General features: G+C 47.1%; 1 protein-coding gene across 1 annotated transcript; it reads left to right on the top strand.

The window, feature by feature from the left end:
- The first annotated feature begins 10,171 nt into the window (after nucleotides 1–10,171).
- Tmem247 (transmembrane protein 247) lies at nucleotides 10,172–14,422 on the top strand. Its single transcript, XM_015479389.1, has 3 exons — nucleotides 10,172–10,288; nucleotides 10,872–11,180; nucleotides 14,183–14,422. Exons 1-3 carry the CDS (start codon nucleotides 10,172–10,174, stop codon nucleotides 14,420–14,422), a joined length of 666 nt encoding a protein of 221 aa, XP_015334875.1.
- Nucleotides 14,423–17,087: the final 2,665 nt, after the last annotated feature.

Genomic DNA, 17,087 nt, shown 5'->3' with positions numbered 1-17,087 from the left:
ACCATCTGTGTGCTCCTGGTATCAGATAACTGGCAAGTTAGGCAGGCCATATGTTATTACTCCCACTTTACGGGGCCAGAAACTTCCTACAAAGCTGAACGATCTGTCTCCCTACAGTGTGCAGCAGTAGGTATTTCTGCAGAACTAGTGTGGTCTCCAGCCCAACAGGCTCCTCAACCATTAGCCCTGCAATGTCAGAGGCAGAACAGCCAGGGTCCTGGGAAGGAGGAGAGTAAGGGGAAGGAGGACAGGCTATAATGGAGCTTTGCTCACTCACTTCCAAAGAACCCAAGGAGAAGCTGAGGGCAGTTCCCCAGTCAGCCAGAAAAAAAATAGGGCAAGCTCAGCTGGAGGAAGAATCTATCCCAGTGCCCACCACAGGAGCGGGCTGCTTTGTGTACACAGCCCCATTGTCAGGAGGCAGAAGCAAGAGGGGACAGTGTCGCTGGTGTCCTGGGAGGGAGGCTGAGGCCACTACCATCTTTATATATTTCTGTGTTATCACACTGACTTGGGGGAGGCCAATACCATTTGTCAGACTATCGGGAAAACACAAGAGGCTGGACCTTCAAAACAGGGCGCCTTTGTCCACCGCTGACATTTTGGCCCAGAGCCCAGCTTGGCTTCAGGGGAAGATTTAGGTCAGAAGAAAAATGGGGGTGGGGGTGCCCAAAGCCTTAAAATCTGTTTTAGCTAAAGATTAGGGAGGTGTTTCACCTCTTCTCACAGTCACACCTATGCCCCTGGAGCAGGGGGTGGAAGAGATGGCCTCGCTTTAGTAATTAGAGTGACTTTGAGGAGGAAATGTTGGTGGGCCTCATTAGCCCTGCAAAGGGGCCACTTGGCAAATTCTCGCCTGGCTGGAATTTCCCCAGGATTTTGTTAGTCTGTCGCCTCTTTCCAGTCAGCTCAAGTTAGCATGTCTGTACTGACCTCTTTGAGTGGAAGGACCTGTGCAAAGAGGGATGTGGTCCAACCACAAGCTACTGGTCAGCTGGGGAGGGGGTTGGAGGAGGAGCCGCCAGGGCCTTGGAGCTGGGAATGATTTCCAAAGCAAATGCCTCTCCAGGCAAGAAGCTTGGCGTCTGACACATTTAGAGTTTGAGGGCTGAGTGCTTTACAGTGAGGTCATTTTAATGACATTTCAAGAGACAGTCCTCGAGCAGCCCCCTTAAGACCTGCTGTTAACATTTTTCCTCAAACACCCTTTCCAAATGGCTCCTTTTCACAGGGATCAGCCAAAGAACCTGCCTGGAAGGTTCCTGCACATTTGTAGAGTTGGTGTGTTTGGGGTTCCTGGCTCTGGTTGGCTGGATCCCCATCTTGCCCACTGGTCTCGCACACCATCTTCTGGACAAAGGCGGTACTGCAGGAGAAGGAGATGCTGCTGGGCCCAGCCTTCTAGAGCAACCAGGAGAGGGCCATGGGGGGCGGGATGGGGAGGGGGGGACTACTCCTGAATGACAAGAAACCAATAATAGGTTTCCTTTTCTACAGCAAACATGTACTTAATGTTTTTTTAAAAAAATGGTCTCCAGTGCATCTTGCCTGGCTCATCACTTAGCAAAAGCATGTAGTTGAGCTCCTACTATGTGCCAGATGCCACTCTAGTGTTAGGGTAGATGTAAATCAGACAGTCCCTGTCCCAAAAAAGCCTGGAGTCTGGATGTAGAGAAGCATGTGACGGCTTAGGGCACAAAAGGGAAGTGGCCCAAGGAGAAGAGGGAAGGTGACATCTGTCTGGTAGTGGACAGAGAGGCAAGGGCAGAGGAGGTTGAATTAAGTCCTTCACACCCACAGACTCTGCTGCATCGTTAGAATCTTGGTCACCAGGAACCGTGGAGAGTATCTACAGCCAGGGAAGGGGTGGGGGAAAGGCTGAACAACTCATGGGGAACCAAAGGTCTACTAGCTCACTCCACGTGAGTGGACAGTGCTGGGGCCAAGAGGAAACAAAAGTCCAGGCTTAGAAGCAGAGTAAACCTGGCTCTGGATTTTGAAACTTAAAAGCTGTGTAACATGGGTAAATTGCTTAACGTCTCTGAACCAAATATAGGGGAGATAATAACAATTCCTCCTAAAGGCAATGAAATGAGGTCATGTCTGTAGACCCCTGGACCAAGTCACACACACCATCATAAACGCCTGGCAGTGGCGGCACGATGACAAGGTCCTATCATCTATGTCTCTTCCATAGAGCTTAGTGTTTACCTGATCCCAGGGGCATCCCCACCTATCTCAGGCATTTTCCAAAGAGGGTTTCTAGGCATTACCTGGACATCTTCAAGCACTGTTGTTTACCTGAAATTCAAATGTGGCTGGACCTCTTCTATTGTTAGCTCCCAACCCTAGCAATCCTACTTCCAATCCCATGCTGGGGCTACAACCTTGACCCAAGGTCATCAAGGGAGCTAGTGAAAGTGGCTTGGGGCTGCCATGGGAGCCCTTGAAGCTGCAGGAAGTGCATACAAAGGCCTGGAGCTTTCTGGAAGTTTTTTTTTATGACTCATGTGAGGAAAAAGCAGGTTCCCCATGAGCTCTGCAAGCAGCTAGTTCCACAGGAGGAACACACAGGGTACATGGGGAAAATGAGTCTAGACTCAAAGAAATTTGGGAATATTGCATTAAACAAAAGGGCACCTGCTCCTTCTCTGCTAGACTTCTCAGGCCCTCGAATATGTCAATGTGAGTGTGAATTTCTAGTGAATTCCTAGTAAGGAATGCAGTGTACAGTACTTTCCAAACTTATCTGGTCAGGGAAACTCCAAGAGTATTGAGAAATGCCCTCTGGGAAATGCTGCCCTGAGGCTGATACCTGACGTCAAGTCAAAACTCCCATAAACCCCAGGCCCAGCCCAGGCACTTATACAATACCTGCAAACGGGAGCTCTTTTCAATCCCACCAGCAACGAAGGCAGGCCCTTAGCCAGTAGACAGTCAACACAGCCCCGGCAGATGTTTGGGGTTTTAAGGAGGATCCCACTTAAGTGCTTGTATTTTAAGCTGCTGGGGGTTCATCATCTTGGGCGTGATGAAGGGCTCTGGGAAGTCTTCCTCTAACTCTCAGCCATCACCTCTTCCACTCTTCTACTTCTGCACCTAAAATTTCATCCTTTGGGCCGAGAGTTCAAATGCTAATACACCTGAGAAGAGGTGCATGGCACCTTGAGCCGTTACCCACCCACCAGGACTAAGTGTAGCTACGTGATGGGCTCCCTCTCAGATCACAGCTCCCCGGGGAAGGATACTACTGAGGCTCAATCTAGACAGGTGAGCTTCAGGAAAGGGCAGGTACCCTGCCAGGACTATAGACAACAATCACAAGCCAATTTGCTTTCAGCATTGGCCAAATTCAAGCCTCACATGGAATCTTACAAAAAACCTAAACCCAGGGCTGGGATGACAGCCCCTCCCATCCAGCTACAGCCACTTAATTCTTTCCTATATATTCAGCTCATCTCTGGAAACTCTGATCCTCATAGGGACCTCTAAGCCATCTATGAGATTACCCAGAACTATTAGGCCCAGGTCACCTTGGTCCAAGTCACTTTGGTCCAGGCCTACTCTAACCCTCCTATTTTGGTGACTGAGTCCTACTTGCTACCCCAGTTTCAAGACCTGAAATCTTATTCTTGTCTCACCTTATTTCCTGAGCTCCATACAAGACTCCCTACCAGACCCTCCCTTTGTTACCATCTAGGGGTGCTGGGTTCATTGTCTGTATTCAGCAAAGAACACGGAGAGAGCCAGTGAGAAGTAGCTTCACTGCAAAAGAGATACACGTTGGAGACAAGGGGTCCCAGAGCTGGGAATTCAGTGGAGGAGTTTGGGCTTATTCTTTTTATGGTCTCTGGAATCCCTCCTGTCCTTTCTCTTCCCCTGTCCACATGCTCCTCACTTATTATTGATTGGTGCCCCCTGGGTCCGTGTATCTGTTTTAGTTGTACTGTTGGATCCCCCGCTTAGGAGCAGGGCTATAGAAGTCCCCTGCCTATGTCCAGGAGCAATTTTGTCCAGGAAGTTGACCTCATCAGAAGACCCCCCTCATGCTCCTTGGTTCCGGCCATGTTCCCCATCGACTCACTCACCATCTTGCCTTGGCTGCCTAAGCCCTTCTGCATCTCCCACACCTTCTTCCTGCCTCAGTTTCCCCTGCCATGCCCCTTAGTCCCACTCCAAACCCTAGGACCATCCCAGGTATATACAGCCACAGCTCACATGGCCTCCAGCGGTCATGCTCCACCCACTTGATGGGGTGGCTACTGCCCGCTTCCTGCTGATGTCCCTAATGTTCAATGTCCTGTGGCCCTGTCCGTCATCAGCCTCACAGGCCCAGCTCCCAGGGACTCCTGTTGATGACATACTCCATTCCTGCCTGGAACACAAATCTCCCCAGATCAGGATTGCCATCAGGTAGTCTCTGGAGCTAAAACCCCTTCCAAAGTTCTGTGGGTTCAGCTTTTCTGGGGTGGCCTGATGATTTTGCAAATGGCCAGGAGAAAGAATCCCTGGGAAAACTGGGCTTAAACCCCAACAGAGACAAGCTGTAGCCACAAGGGGGCAGTGTTGGCCAACATTTGCTCCCAGGAGTTGCGGTGGCTCTCCTACTTACTGCAGGTGGATGGACAGGCAAAGATGAGGGCAGGACTCCATATGGGAGTACGTTTATGCTAATTTATATAAATGAAGAAAAGATATCAGATGAAACACTCTAGGAGCCTTTTCTCAGGGAGACTTCAAACCTGTCATCAGGTTGACCTCCGTCACCTCTGCTGGCTGGGCTGGTTTGAACCCCTGGAGCCAAGAAAGTACATTCTAAAAGGTCAGGTGAAAGCAGAGTCCATAGCAGGTGTGTGACTGTTCTCTGGCCATGTTGTGAAACAGGGCAAGTTAATCGTCCTGGTGGCTTAAATGCAGAAGCTCCACTCTCAAAGGGCTTCGATGGCTTGCCAGTTGGCAGATCTGGGGTCCCCCTGGTACATGCCTTCCACTGAACTCACCGGGCCCCTCCTCTGATCTCAAACAAATTATTGAGCAAGTGGCTACTGAACACTACTGTGGGCCCTGCCTGGAAGGTCTCCAGGACTTCTTCTACCCCTAAATAACAAAAGCCCAGGATTTTAGCCCGACACAGGCTCTTCCTTGGGACATTTCTTGGAGAATGCCAACCTAGCACAGGGTACTTCTTCAGGTTTTCCTGAGGTCACCATAAGGGAGCCATGTTTTAACAAACCCACTGTATGAGTAGCCACTGAGTTCTTATAAATTATAAATTAGGAGACAGCAGTTTTGTTAAATTATGCACAGAGTTCCTTTAAATAGCAAAGTTCCCACACCTGTCACCCTATTCCCAAGCATTCAAAAATCCAATTCAATTTACCCAACTTGGATTTCGAAGCAACTTGGTGGGATTCACCTACTACCAACTCACCCACATCAAGGCAGGGAGACGGTGGTTAGGGAGTGAGGCCTCTGGTTCCTCTTGGGGAGTCTAGACACAAAAAGGAGAAGGTAAGGCTCCACAACCCTCTCATCTGCTTGCCTATGTGACACTCACTAGCCAAAGGGGGGCCAGCAGCCTCGCCAGGGCCATTGATGAAGCTGCCCCTTCACTGGCAGCTCCTGGAAGCAAGACCTTATGCTCTGCCCTCAGCTGACCTCTAATCCAGTGGGAGACAGTGGACAAGCACCAGCCAGAGAGATATAACTCAGTTTCGCAGGTGGTAGTAGGAGCTGGAGGCCAAAGGGGACGCTCACATGTGGAAATAAGGGGACAGCATTTTCTAGACTGTGGAAACCACCAGTGAAACGGCAGGCAGGCCAAGTGGGTACTTAGGGAGCATTGGGAGGTACTCCCCTTTCTCCAGTGCTGTGATATACTCCACAGAGGCAAGAGTTTCATATCATCCTTGGTACTTCCCTGCACAGGGTCATGAACCCAGAAGGGACTTGGGAAATATTGGTTTGAGGTGAATTCTCAAAAGGCAGAGCAATGACACAAGGATGTTAAAAGGGAATTGAGCCAGGCATAGTGGCACATGTCTGTAAACCCCAGTAATTCAAGAGACTGAGGCCAGAGGATTGAAAGTTTGAGGTCAGCCTCAGCAACGTAGTGAGGCCCTAAGCAACTTAGTGAGATCCTATCTCAAAATTTAAAAAATAAATAAAAAGGCCTGGGGATGTAGCTTAGTGGTTAAGCACCCCTGAGTTCAGTCCTGGTACCAAAAAAAAAGCGGGGGAGAGTGGGGGAATTGACTTGCTGGTCTGCACACACTGTACCCATTATCGTTTTATTGCTGCTCAACTACAAATCCACCCTTCATTGCCCTGCTTGTGATTCTGAAGCGAATCCCTATAAACATTTCTCTTGCCTGCTGGCAGGATATTGAGCTTCTTCAGTAGAGGGCGCTAGAGAGACATTACAGGACTAGGGGCTGCTCTTTTTCCTGAAATGCTGCAGTGCTTGGCCAACGTGAAGAACATCTACTGGCCTTTTAGTACACTTTCACCTCCAGAGAGTTTGAGTAGCACTTTGGGGGCAGCTGAGTTTCCCAAATGAGGTTCTCTCGAGAAATTTCTCAGCTGAGGTTCTCTCCAGAAATTTTTTGATTAGTTCAGTATACCCTAGGTGATCTCCCAGTGAGTTCTGTTGGCACTCCAGAGGGTTTGCCAAATGACCTGCCGTACCTTGACCTCAGTGAACTTATATACCATCTAGTGGCTCAGCCACGTTCTCTTCAACGAGGACAGACTCTTGGCCTCAGGCAGCACCTCTCTCAATTTTTGCATTTCTTAGAGTTCTGTCTGCTACTTAAATAGTCTCACTCCTGTTCCTAATTAATAATTCTTTATAGTCTACTTTCCCTTTTGGAATTGTTGTGTGGTTTCTATTTCCTGAGTGGGCCTAAGGAATTCACTCACACACCTGCATTTACACATATTCCTGCAGCTCCCAGGAAGGGCCCTCACTGGGCAGCTCCTTGCTCAGGCTTCAGGCTCATTTCCCCTACAAATCTTTGGAGCATCTTGAATCATCTCCTTCTCCTGAATACCCCCTTATCAACAGAATTCAACCAGGAAAATAGATATCATTCTAGGTATTTCAAGCAGAAAGGTATTTAATTCAGGGACTTTAGTGCTTAAATCCTGGTTTTGGTGCTCAAAACTTGGTTTCTCCCAAACTGTATTACTGTGGATAGGTAAGTTAGCCTTTATAACTCAGTTTCTGTTTCTATGAAAATAGAGATAATGATAGTACCTAATTTATAGGTTGCTCTTAAAATTAAATTTTTAAGTAATCCATGAAAAACTCCCAGTGGCTGGTATATGTTTAATGCCCAATCACTGTGAGCTATTATTATTGTCACTACTATAATCCTCTGAACACTACAATACACCTGTGTACAGGATCATGAAGCCACCAAGTCCATAGCTAAAGCAGCCAGAAAGGAAAGAAAAAAAAATTTAGCAGGGAGATTTCATCCCTGGTTGAAATACAGGTTATTCAGGATGGAAGGGGGGACAAAGGGATGGGGTAGATGATGCACAGGTTTGATATGGCTCACAGATCCCTGCCTGTCCTCAACTTGAACAAGTTACACATCCTAGACTTCCTTCACCAGCATCTTCCAGATACCTTTTGAAATTTTAACTGAAACTATAATATCTGAATGCTTTTTAAAAGTCAAAAGTACAAATGGTATAGAGTTAAGAATAAGTCCCTCCAGCCCAACCCCAGAATCCCCCCACTCCATCCCCTCAGAGTTGGCTATCAGGAACCAGTTTCTCATGTCTTTCCAGATATGTTCTAGACACATGTGTTTTCCTAATTTAATACACATAGAAGCACTTTCTTTGCACCTCGCTTGTTAGTATTCTTGACATAAATACAGGACCAATTATAACCAGCTCCCTTCTGGTAAAATTTAAGTTGCTTTAAGTCTCTTGCAATTATAAGCAGTGTTGCCATAAACCTCTATGCCTATATATTTTTGTATCTATGAGGCAAAAATAAATAAATCTCACTTCTTTAGAGTTGGAGCACCAAAGACTATCTTTGTGGTCTGGTATTAAAACACAGGGGCAGGATCTGGGAAGCCTGCTCACCTGCTAACATCCTGTGCACCCACACACACAAATCCCCCATCTCTCTGTGTGACAGAGGCTCCCTGCTTTTTAGGCAGCAATAACTGGACCTGCTTTAAATTGCCCCACAAGGGCATCTGAGGATCCAGTGAGATGATTTACATGAAAGTTTACGAGTGCTGTACTAATATACAAGTGTCTCATTTGGTTATTTGCCAACCCTATAGTTGATCCATTGCTCTATGAATGTGCCCTTTAATCTCCACCCCAGCTGTCCCTGCAAAGGGAAACGAACCCTCCTGCAACTCCTTCTGGTGGACAACCTGAGGTGGTACCATGTGACCCTGGCCTTCCTGTCTTTCTGCTTCACAGATGACACTGGCTACCCAGTGGCTGAATGAAACGCCCTGCACTTGCACAGATCAGCCAGTTACTTCTGAGTCCTTCCCTTGGAAAAGTTTAGTAGGAATCCACGAGTGACTGGGTGAGGACAAACACAACACAAAGGCACAGAGAAAGGCGCATGCTCAGGACCACTAGAAGCCAAAGTTATAGGTAAACCAAAGTTGGGAGGAAGCAGAAACCTGAAGGTATGAGGTAGGAAAACACATGAGGACCTGGGTGAGAAGACACAAGCAGAAATAAAGCAGCCAAGCAGCAGCAATGAGAAAGCACACGTGAAGGGGCACAGCCCTGGCTGCTGGTCCCCAGGACCTCCTGAATCCAGCATCAACTGTCCCTCTGAGGCCAAGTCATCCCAAGTCCCTGCTGCTAGGCTCCTGTGTGACCCTGTCGCCCATGTTCCCTCACATGGTTTTACGGGCTCTTCTAAGGCTCTTTTCCTGCTGCCACAAGTGAAAACCAACCCAAGGCTCATGACACCCATCTCTCCAACTTCCCAGGGAGCTCCCTAAACCAAGAATTTGATGTATCCTGGGAGAGGGGAAATGAAAATCCTAAACTGTTTTGCTTAATGAATGAGATGCTACTTCATGGAGGTCAGCCTCCCGGAAAGGGCAGGGTAGGGAAGAGCAGAGAGTGGAAATGGAGAGGTGAATGGATAATGATCCTCAACGGAGACTGCACCATACTGATCCTTTCCTCTTACTCAAATCCCACCCTTCATGTCACCTCTTCCACCAAATCTTCCAGTCACATCATCACTCACCTCTTGACTCTTGGGTACATTGCTGACTGTTCCCAGATATGTCCCCTGTATCCACACCTTCTGTCCTGTATCTTTGCAGTCCCCCCAACTAAAGGAGTAGAGAACATTTCCCCATTCTTCAACTTTGGGTTTGGCCATTGGATGAGATGGAAGTGATGGTGTGTCAGTTCCAAGGTCTCTTGTGCTTCTTTCATTGCCTTGGAAAGAATGTGCCCAGGCTAGCCCACTGTTTCCAAGAGGAGGGTAAGAGATGCCCAGAACAAAGTGCCTCAGTCAAGCCCCCCAGCTGGGTCCAGTCTAGATCAGCCAACCTTTAGCTATCTGAGCAAAATCAGTGTTTATTGTACGCCATTGATATGTTATGGTTATAACTGCTCCCCATGACCTCTTTTTTTTAAATTTTTTATTGTTGGTTGTTCAAAACATTACATAGTTCTTGACATATCATATTTCACACTTTGATTCAAGTGGGTCCCATGACCTCTTTTTAACATAATAATTTCTGTAAAGATCCTATCTCCAAATAAAATCAGGTTCTGAGTTACTGGGGGTTAATATGTCAACCTAGGGATTGGGAGGAGGGGGTTCAGCGCCAAACAGGGTTTAAGGAGCCAGTTGTGACTTATCTCAATAAAATCCTTTAAAACAAGAAACCAAGAGATTAGTTTTATATGGTGGGATTCTGTATTTCAAGGGGTGGAATTCCAGTTTTCAAAGCAGTCCTTAGGGGTGAGAGTTCTTAATAATGGCACCTCAAAGGTGTCACACCCTTTACCAAAGGGGCCTTAGCAACTGGTAGAATGTGGATCATTATGAGGGGATTGTGATGGCGTCTGGGCTGTGGAATCTGGTGAGGCCAAATGTGACTGTCTCAAAAGATGTCCTCTGGCCTTAGATGGCACCACTGTGGTTATTTAAATGGCAACAGAGGACAGAGAAGTGATGGAAACCCGGGGGGCAGGAGAAAGTTGCCCCAACTTCTCTAAGTTGGTGCCTAGTGACTCCACATCTGAGGGGAAGCCCAGGGCTTCATTGGTAAGAGGGTTGCCCCAGCTGGTTCCATCAGGGGACAAAGGATACTCGGAACAGGGGGTAAGAGATGAGTTCTCTGAGGTCCAGAGAGCTACCAAGACCAATCCCCATAACTGGCCCCCCCACTGTCACTAGGGACCAGGTGGCCCTGCACAAAAGTGTTAAGTCCCTTGAAGCTGGCTTTGGTCTCACCCACCTGAGTCCTCATTTGAAGCCACCCCCCACTCCGTCCCTCTTGTTGGTTCCTCTAGGTTTAGATTCTCAGAATGTTTGAGAATCTTCTATGACCCCCAGAACACCTTGTATCTGACAGTGTGGGCAGTGGGAAGTCCTCCCTGAAGACTTGAAAATCACTAGGGCTTGCCACTTGAGGGCAGGGTTCCGTTGTGTGCATTTGCCTCCTCCTTTGCAGCCTTAGGGTGCTGATAACTCTGCCTACGTACACTTCTAATAAGAATGCACACAGTCTGAATCTTTGCAATCCAGGACACTTTCCCACATCCTAGTCCACTGTGGCTTGGAGCTGGCAGGGCCGTCAGGTCTGACTCCCCACTGGCCCCCACCATCTTCCCTTTCCCAGCCCCAGGAGGCAGAGTCCCCCAGGCCAGACTCCTACCTGGAGGAGATGGAAACGGACGAGGAGAGAAGTTCCCCAGAGCCCCCTAAGTCAGTGACCCCAAATGCTGCACCTGCCACCAAGGGCCAGGCGGGTGATGGACCCGAACCCGAGGAGCTTCCCCAGGCCTCAGGGATAGAGCGCAAGGAGATGGAGCTGGAGAAGGTGCGCATGGAGTTTGAGCTCACGCGCCTCAAGTACCTGCATGAGGAGAATGAGCGGCAGCGGCAGCACGAGGAGGCAATGGAGCAGCTGCAGCAGCAGGCCACACCCCGCCCGGTACGTGGGGAGAGGGGCACTGGGCCAGGGGCCAGGGCTGACACCAGGGGCGAAGGCACAGAGGCTACCCCGCAGTTCCAGGGCAGGAGTGAGTCCACCCTCCCTGTTGGCCGTGTGTCCCACCCTGGAGATCCAGGGGCTCCACTGAGTGGAATGACCATCCCAGAGGCCACCTCCAGCTCTGCTGCCTTGGGTCACTTCCTGAGAATGGACTGAGACCACTACCCCACATAAGATGGCTTTGCTGGAGCTTCCAGGTTAAGCTGAGAGCCAACTCTCTAAGGCTAGGAGGGGACCCGGAACCACAGGGTCTACTCAACAGCCCTTTTGATAGCCTCAGGGGAAAGTCTTCAACACTTTCCAACACTCTCAATTCCTCTTTGCATCTCATACAGTGTGACCACTGGAGACTAGACCCAGCATCCTCCCTACAGTCCAGCCCCGCCACCTCCCTGACCAGGGCTGTGGTTGCTATAGGATGACAACTGAAATTTCACAAGAAATGGACACTCAATGTTCATCTGTACTAAACGGGGATAAGAACGCCTGATGAGATGAGATGGGATGGAAAGTGCTTAGCACAGTGGCTAGGTCATCATAAGCACTCCATAAGGAAAGAGTTACTGCTTCACACAGTATTTCCTGGGCTTTCAAGTCCATCCTGTGTTAAAATCTTGCCTCTACCTTGTGTAAGCTACTTAACCTTGGGCAAGTTAACCATCCTCACTGAGCTTTGGTTTGCTCATCCCTAAGGTGGCCCCTACCTTGTAGGGTCATGAGGATTAAAGGAGAGAATGCATGTAAGGTGCTTTGCAATGAGCACAATGCATTAGGTAAGCACTCAATAAATGTTAGCTATTACCATTTTTATGTACTCATGCAATTCACTTCTTGACCCAAATGCAACAACCTACATTCATCACTTTTTAATTTTATTGGGATATAATGTATTAGCTATGCTTCCCAGCTCTGAGTCATCCTCAATTCTGAGAAGCTTGCTTTCTGTCTTTCTCCAAGTCATTGCTCTAATTGTTGAGGAGGATATGATCTAAAGTAAATACCACTAAAAGATCTCACTACAGGTTAGCAATGTTGCATTAATCAACACCCTGGAGTTACATTTTATCCAGCTCATATTTCTCCAGCTTGGCCAAAAAAACTATCCCAAGACACACTGTCAAATGGTTTCCCAGAATTAAAATATTATATTACCTATAGCATTTCTCCAATGGACTGGTCAATTTAAAAAAAAAGCAGAAAATAGACTTGGTTTTACATGATTTCTTCTCAATGAACACATGCTGACTTCTTAATTATCTTTTTTCCTCTCACAAAATACCTTCTTAATTATATATTAAATTATGTCACTGAGCCAAGAAAGCTTATTAAATCAGGACTTCCATTTCCATCTTTTTCTCCCTTTTTGAAAGTCTGGAAAATATGTGCCTGTATTTAATATTCTGGCACATTTCCTGATATTTTTTAAATTCTGCAAGTTCCATTTTCAAACTCATAAGTTTTCACGGTATCCTAGGATAAAATTTGACACAAATTTGAGCCTGAAACTACTGAAAGTAGGTATGGTGATGTACTGGTGCCTTTGGTCTGTCTCCTCCTAACTATATTCTTCCCTTTTTCATTTGAAAATCTTTCTCCTTGCTAGATGAGATGGGAATCCATGGTATATCCATCCTCTGTCCTACCCATCCTCTGTCTTATGTTCAAAAGATAGGCCATTGGAAGTGTTCTGAAAAGTCTACAGGGTTTTACAAATGCATGTTTTGTTATTAAAAATCACAGTTACCACCCCACCTCCCACCCCATCAGCATTTCAGACTGAAAACATACACACTGCAGAGAGGGGTGGAGCCCACAAGTCCAGAGCCAGTGTCTGCAGAGCATGGCCCCGGCTAAGAGAATGTTGGGTTTCTTCTTGGGTCTCCAACCTTCCTGTTCACTTTAGAGGCTCACCACCAGAGCCATTCTCAACCCTTCTGAGGGTTAGTTGCCCTCATATGCCCTGTAGCAGTTTCGACAGTTGGTGTATCCAAGCCCTCAGATCATTAGTAATAGTTTCCCAAAGTGTTTTACTTGTAAGCTTCGGATCTTCCCCTCTTTTCTTTTTCTGAGAGGCTAGGAAGGAAGATGGTTGAATGGGTAGATTTCATTACATTGAAAATTCTTCTTTGAGTGTGTTTATTGCTAGTTTATTGCTAGTTCAGTCCTTGTTATCTGCTGCTTTTAAAAATATGACACGATTTTTAAAAAATATTTTAAAGAATAAACCATGTCTGATGCCTTAACTGCAGATCAGAGTCATTGTATCAGCTTTGCTTTACTTATACACTGATGCTCTCTACAGTTAAAATAGGTCTGTCAGATCCCAGTTATACAGATTCCAGAAAAGAGCAACTTAGAGGCAGAATCAAATCACTCAAGCTGCTTTTCTCAAACCCAGTGCCTGCCCTGTGAGTGTAAGGAGGCCCTAGGGCTCATCTCTCAGCACTTGCCCCCACAAGAGACAAAACCCTGCACTAAATAACATACCAATGGATTGGACCATGTGGTATGTTCCAGGACCCAGGGAGTCAAAAAACAGTCATCCATACCTCAGGGATGCCTTCTCATTCTGCCTGTCGAGAAATCTAGGTTGATATCCAGATGTCCAGAGAATACTCCCAAAACCCAGAGTTCAAATCTGAAAATCTTGGACTGAGAGAGAAATTGCTCACGTGTGCTCCAATGCACAGTGTGGGGTGTGAAGAGGAAATGAGGTGTTGGCCTGGGGCCCCTGCCAGGAGGAATAAGGCAGACTCGAGATGGGAAAATGAATGAGTTCCCTCTATGTGCCAGTGACCTGACCAGGAATTGTCTCATTATTTTTTCCTTCTCTTCCTCATGCTTTTGGGAAGGGAGTGCTATTACCCTTTCCTTAGGTGAGGCTGATAACGAAGTCACGTTCAGGAAGTGGCACCAGCTCCACTGTCTTCTTTCCCCCACAGTTCTCGGGAGGCCTCCAGGACCTCCTGCTCCCCCAGAACCAGTTTGCCATGTTCCTGTACTGCTTCATCTTTATACACATAATCTACGTCACCAAGGAGATGGTCTTCTTTCTCTTCTCCAAGCACTACCTGTTCTGCATCGCGGCCATTTTGCTGTGTTTGATTAAAACTTTGTGGTCCTACTTCCAAGTGCCTTTGCTCTCTCCATCACTGGGGACCCCCATGATTGAGTGCTATTAGGATCCAAGTTACGCCCAGCCTCCCTGGCTGATCTTCCTACATAGTGCCTCTTTCCATCAGAACCTGCCCTCAGGACAGGCTCAGCTGTCAGCCTTTGACACCTAAGTATGAAGAAACATGTCCCAGCCCCTGGCCCTGAGCCTGGTTCTCACTGTGGATAACCATGCTATGCCCATCAGGATTTCAGAAGGTTAGGAAGGTATCTGTGGGGAAGAAAGGTTCAGAAAGCTTTTCCAGAATCATAGACTCACACTATGGCCAAGCTGGCTTGGGTTCCACCACATCTATACACATTCATAATTTTCTGACATGTAGGGAGCCTGTCGTAGGTTTGAGGATAGCTCCCCCTGCCCTCCAGCAAAGACGTCTATGTCTAAAACCCCAGCATTGTGAATTTGTTACCTTGCACGGCAAGAGACTTTGAGACACATTAAATTAAGGGTCTTGAAATGGGGAGATGACCCAGGATTATCCAGATGGACACAATGTAATATCATCCTTATAAGTGAGGCAGCAGGGTGTGAGGGGAAAGTGACCAACCACTGAAGCAGAGGTCAGAGTAATGCAGGGGCCACAGGTCCAGGAATGTGTACAGTTTCCAGAAACTGGAAAAAAATAAGAATATGGATTCTTTCCTCGAGCCTCTAGAGTAAACCAGCCCAACCAGCCGACTTTAGACTTCTAACCTACAGAACTGAAAGATAATAAACCTATGTTGTTTTAAGCCCCCAAGTTTGTGGTAGTCTGTTACAGCAGCAATAAGACACTTATACAGGAGCCAAGACTACCAGGCTGTTTTGCAAACATGTCAGGATAACACTGGCAAGGTCCCTTTAGCACTGGGCCTGAAGCAGAGCAGCACACAGTCAGCCATGCAGACTGGGAGCCTGTCTTTAGACAATATCTGATTGTAAAGAAGAGATGCCAATCCCCAGAGAGCTCAGGATGGGCTTCTCAGAACCTGGTGGGAAGGAGCATCATTATCACTAAGCAGCAGGGCATCCCATTGGTAAGGCAGGTGGGGCACACTCCTAGGGACATAATAAAGAAGAATTAAGCACTTGAGGGGGCCCAGAGGAAGTTATCAGCGGTCCTCTACTAAAAAGCAAAAAGGGGGAGGAAAAAAGAAAGCAACACACACACACACAACCTGAGGTGCCCCCCAACAACCAGCCCAAGCACTCAGACTTGCAAAAATGTAGAGATGCTAACTCAGAAACCAATATATTAGCTTACAAACCCACAGATGCAAAGCAAATAAGCAGCTGTTAGCAACAGAGATGTTTACCCCAGCTCCCACCACCCCCCCCCCCCCCACCAAATAAACATGCAGCAGCAACCCAAAGGACCATTGTGGACATTAGAAGGCTCAGAAGGAGGCAGGACAAGAAGTTGTTCAGCATGTGCGCCACAAAGAAGGGGAGTTCAACTCCACTTGCCGCCCTCTTCCTTCTTCTCGGAGGCACACCTGCTTTCCGACTGTCAGCTGCCACCCAGGCCCAGCAAGGTGGGTAGTTAATACACAGGAGACTTTAATGTGGCAATAATGCAGCAAACCAAACAAGGCTGGGCACAGCTGAGCACTCAGGGAAGTCTATATTGACCCCCTTCCCGTCTCCCACATAGGGATCTGCCTTAAGAGGGACCAAAGAATAAGTTTCTGTCTGGTTGGGCTCTGACTGACACTCAGTGTAAAAAAGAAACCTACTTGGGGCTGCACTGCTGTTATAAATTAGCATCATTAATGTCGGTTTCTCATTTTCCACCCAATTCAATGCATCCACCACCGTGGATCACTGTGTGTGACAGGTACTTAACTCAAGTGGTAAAACTGTCACTTCTCGTTAAATTTTCTATGTTAGCACTTTTTGCTATGGGTCAAGTCTCACAATTGATCCTGCTTTCTGGTGTGGAATTGAGCTGAGAGAAAAAGGAGGAGATTGCAATAGCAAAGAGTTCATCTGGTCATCACAGACAGAAATAGGAATTTGTAAAACAAAAAACCAAAAAGTAAAAAAAACCCAAGTGCTATGCAGCCATTCAGTCAATCCTCCTGTTGCCAGTATCACTAAATAGAAACACTTCCATTTTCCTTAAAAATCTTTAGAGCAATATTTAGTTAACTCTCTTGAATAATTAAGTTAGCATGGCATCTCACACCCATAGCCAGAGACGTGAACTCTTTTCCTCTATCTTTGCTATTGCGTTTGAAAACTGAAGACAACAGTCTAAGATCCGCCCGCTAAGAAAATGAGAACAATTCTTGGTCAACCCTGAAAATTAGTACAGGTCACCTGGTTGAAATGCAAAGCAAGAAAATGAGAGAGAGGGAGAGAGAGAGAATGAAAGACATTAAACACTCAAGCACTTCTTGGGCACCACTAATGCACCAGGAACCCTGGTCAATGCTTATGATGGAAGCTATCTTTGCCAAAATCCTGGGAGACAGCAATGTATATTATCACCATTTCATAGATAAGTATACTGCATTGCATCTAAGATAATGTTTTGCTTGGGCACTGTTGCAGCTTTGAACAAAATTACAATTCTGATAGTATGGGGTGTGGGAGATATTACATAAGCAAATAACTCTGTTCACCATTCCTACTTTCTAAGACCCAGCTCCAACTCCTGGAGCTGCAGAGCCTGATTCTTCCTGGGGTTG

Source organism: Marmota marmota, unplaced genomic scaffold (assembly GCF_001458135.2).
Source record: "Marmota marmota marmota unplaced genomic scaffold, marMar, whole genome shotgun sequence".
NCBI lineage: Eukaryota > Metazoa > Chordata > Mammalia > Rodentia > Sciuridae > Marmota > Marmota marmota.
Note: the sequence above shows the minus strand (reverse complement) of the source record. Positions and strands in the feature narration are given on the sequence as shown.

Excerpts from the sequence above, each read along its gene's own strand:
- Tmem247 (XM_015479389.1), top strand. The coding sequence starts at position 10,172 with ATGGCAACAGAGGACAGAGAAGTGATGGAAACCCGGGGGGCAGGAGAA. Across the intron at positions 10,289-10,871 it reads GGAAGCCCAGGGCTTCATTG|GAGGCAGAGTCCCCCAGGCC; the intron begins GTAAGAGGGTTG and ends TCCCAGCCCCAG. Across the intron at positions 11,181-14,182 it reads AGCAGGCCACACCCCGCCCG|TTCTCGGGAGGCCTCCAGGA; the intron begins GTACGTGGGGAG and ends TTTCCCCCACAG.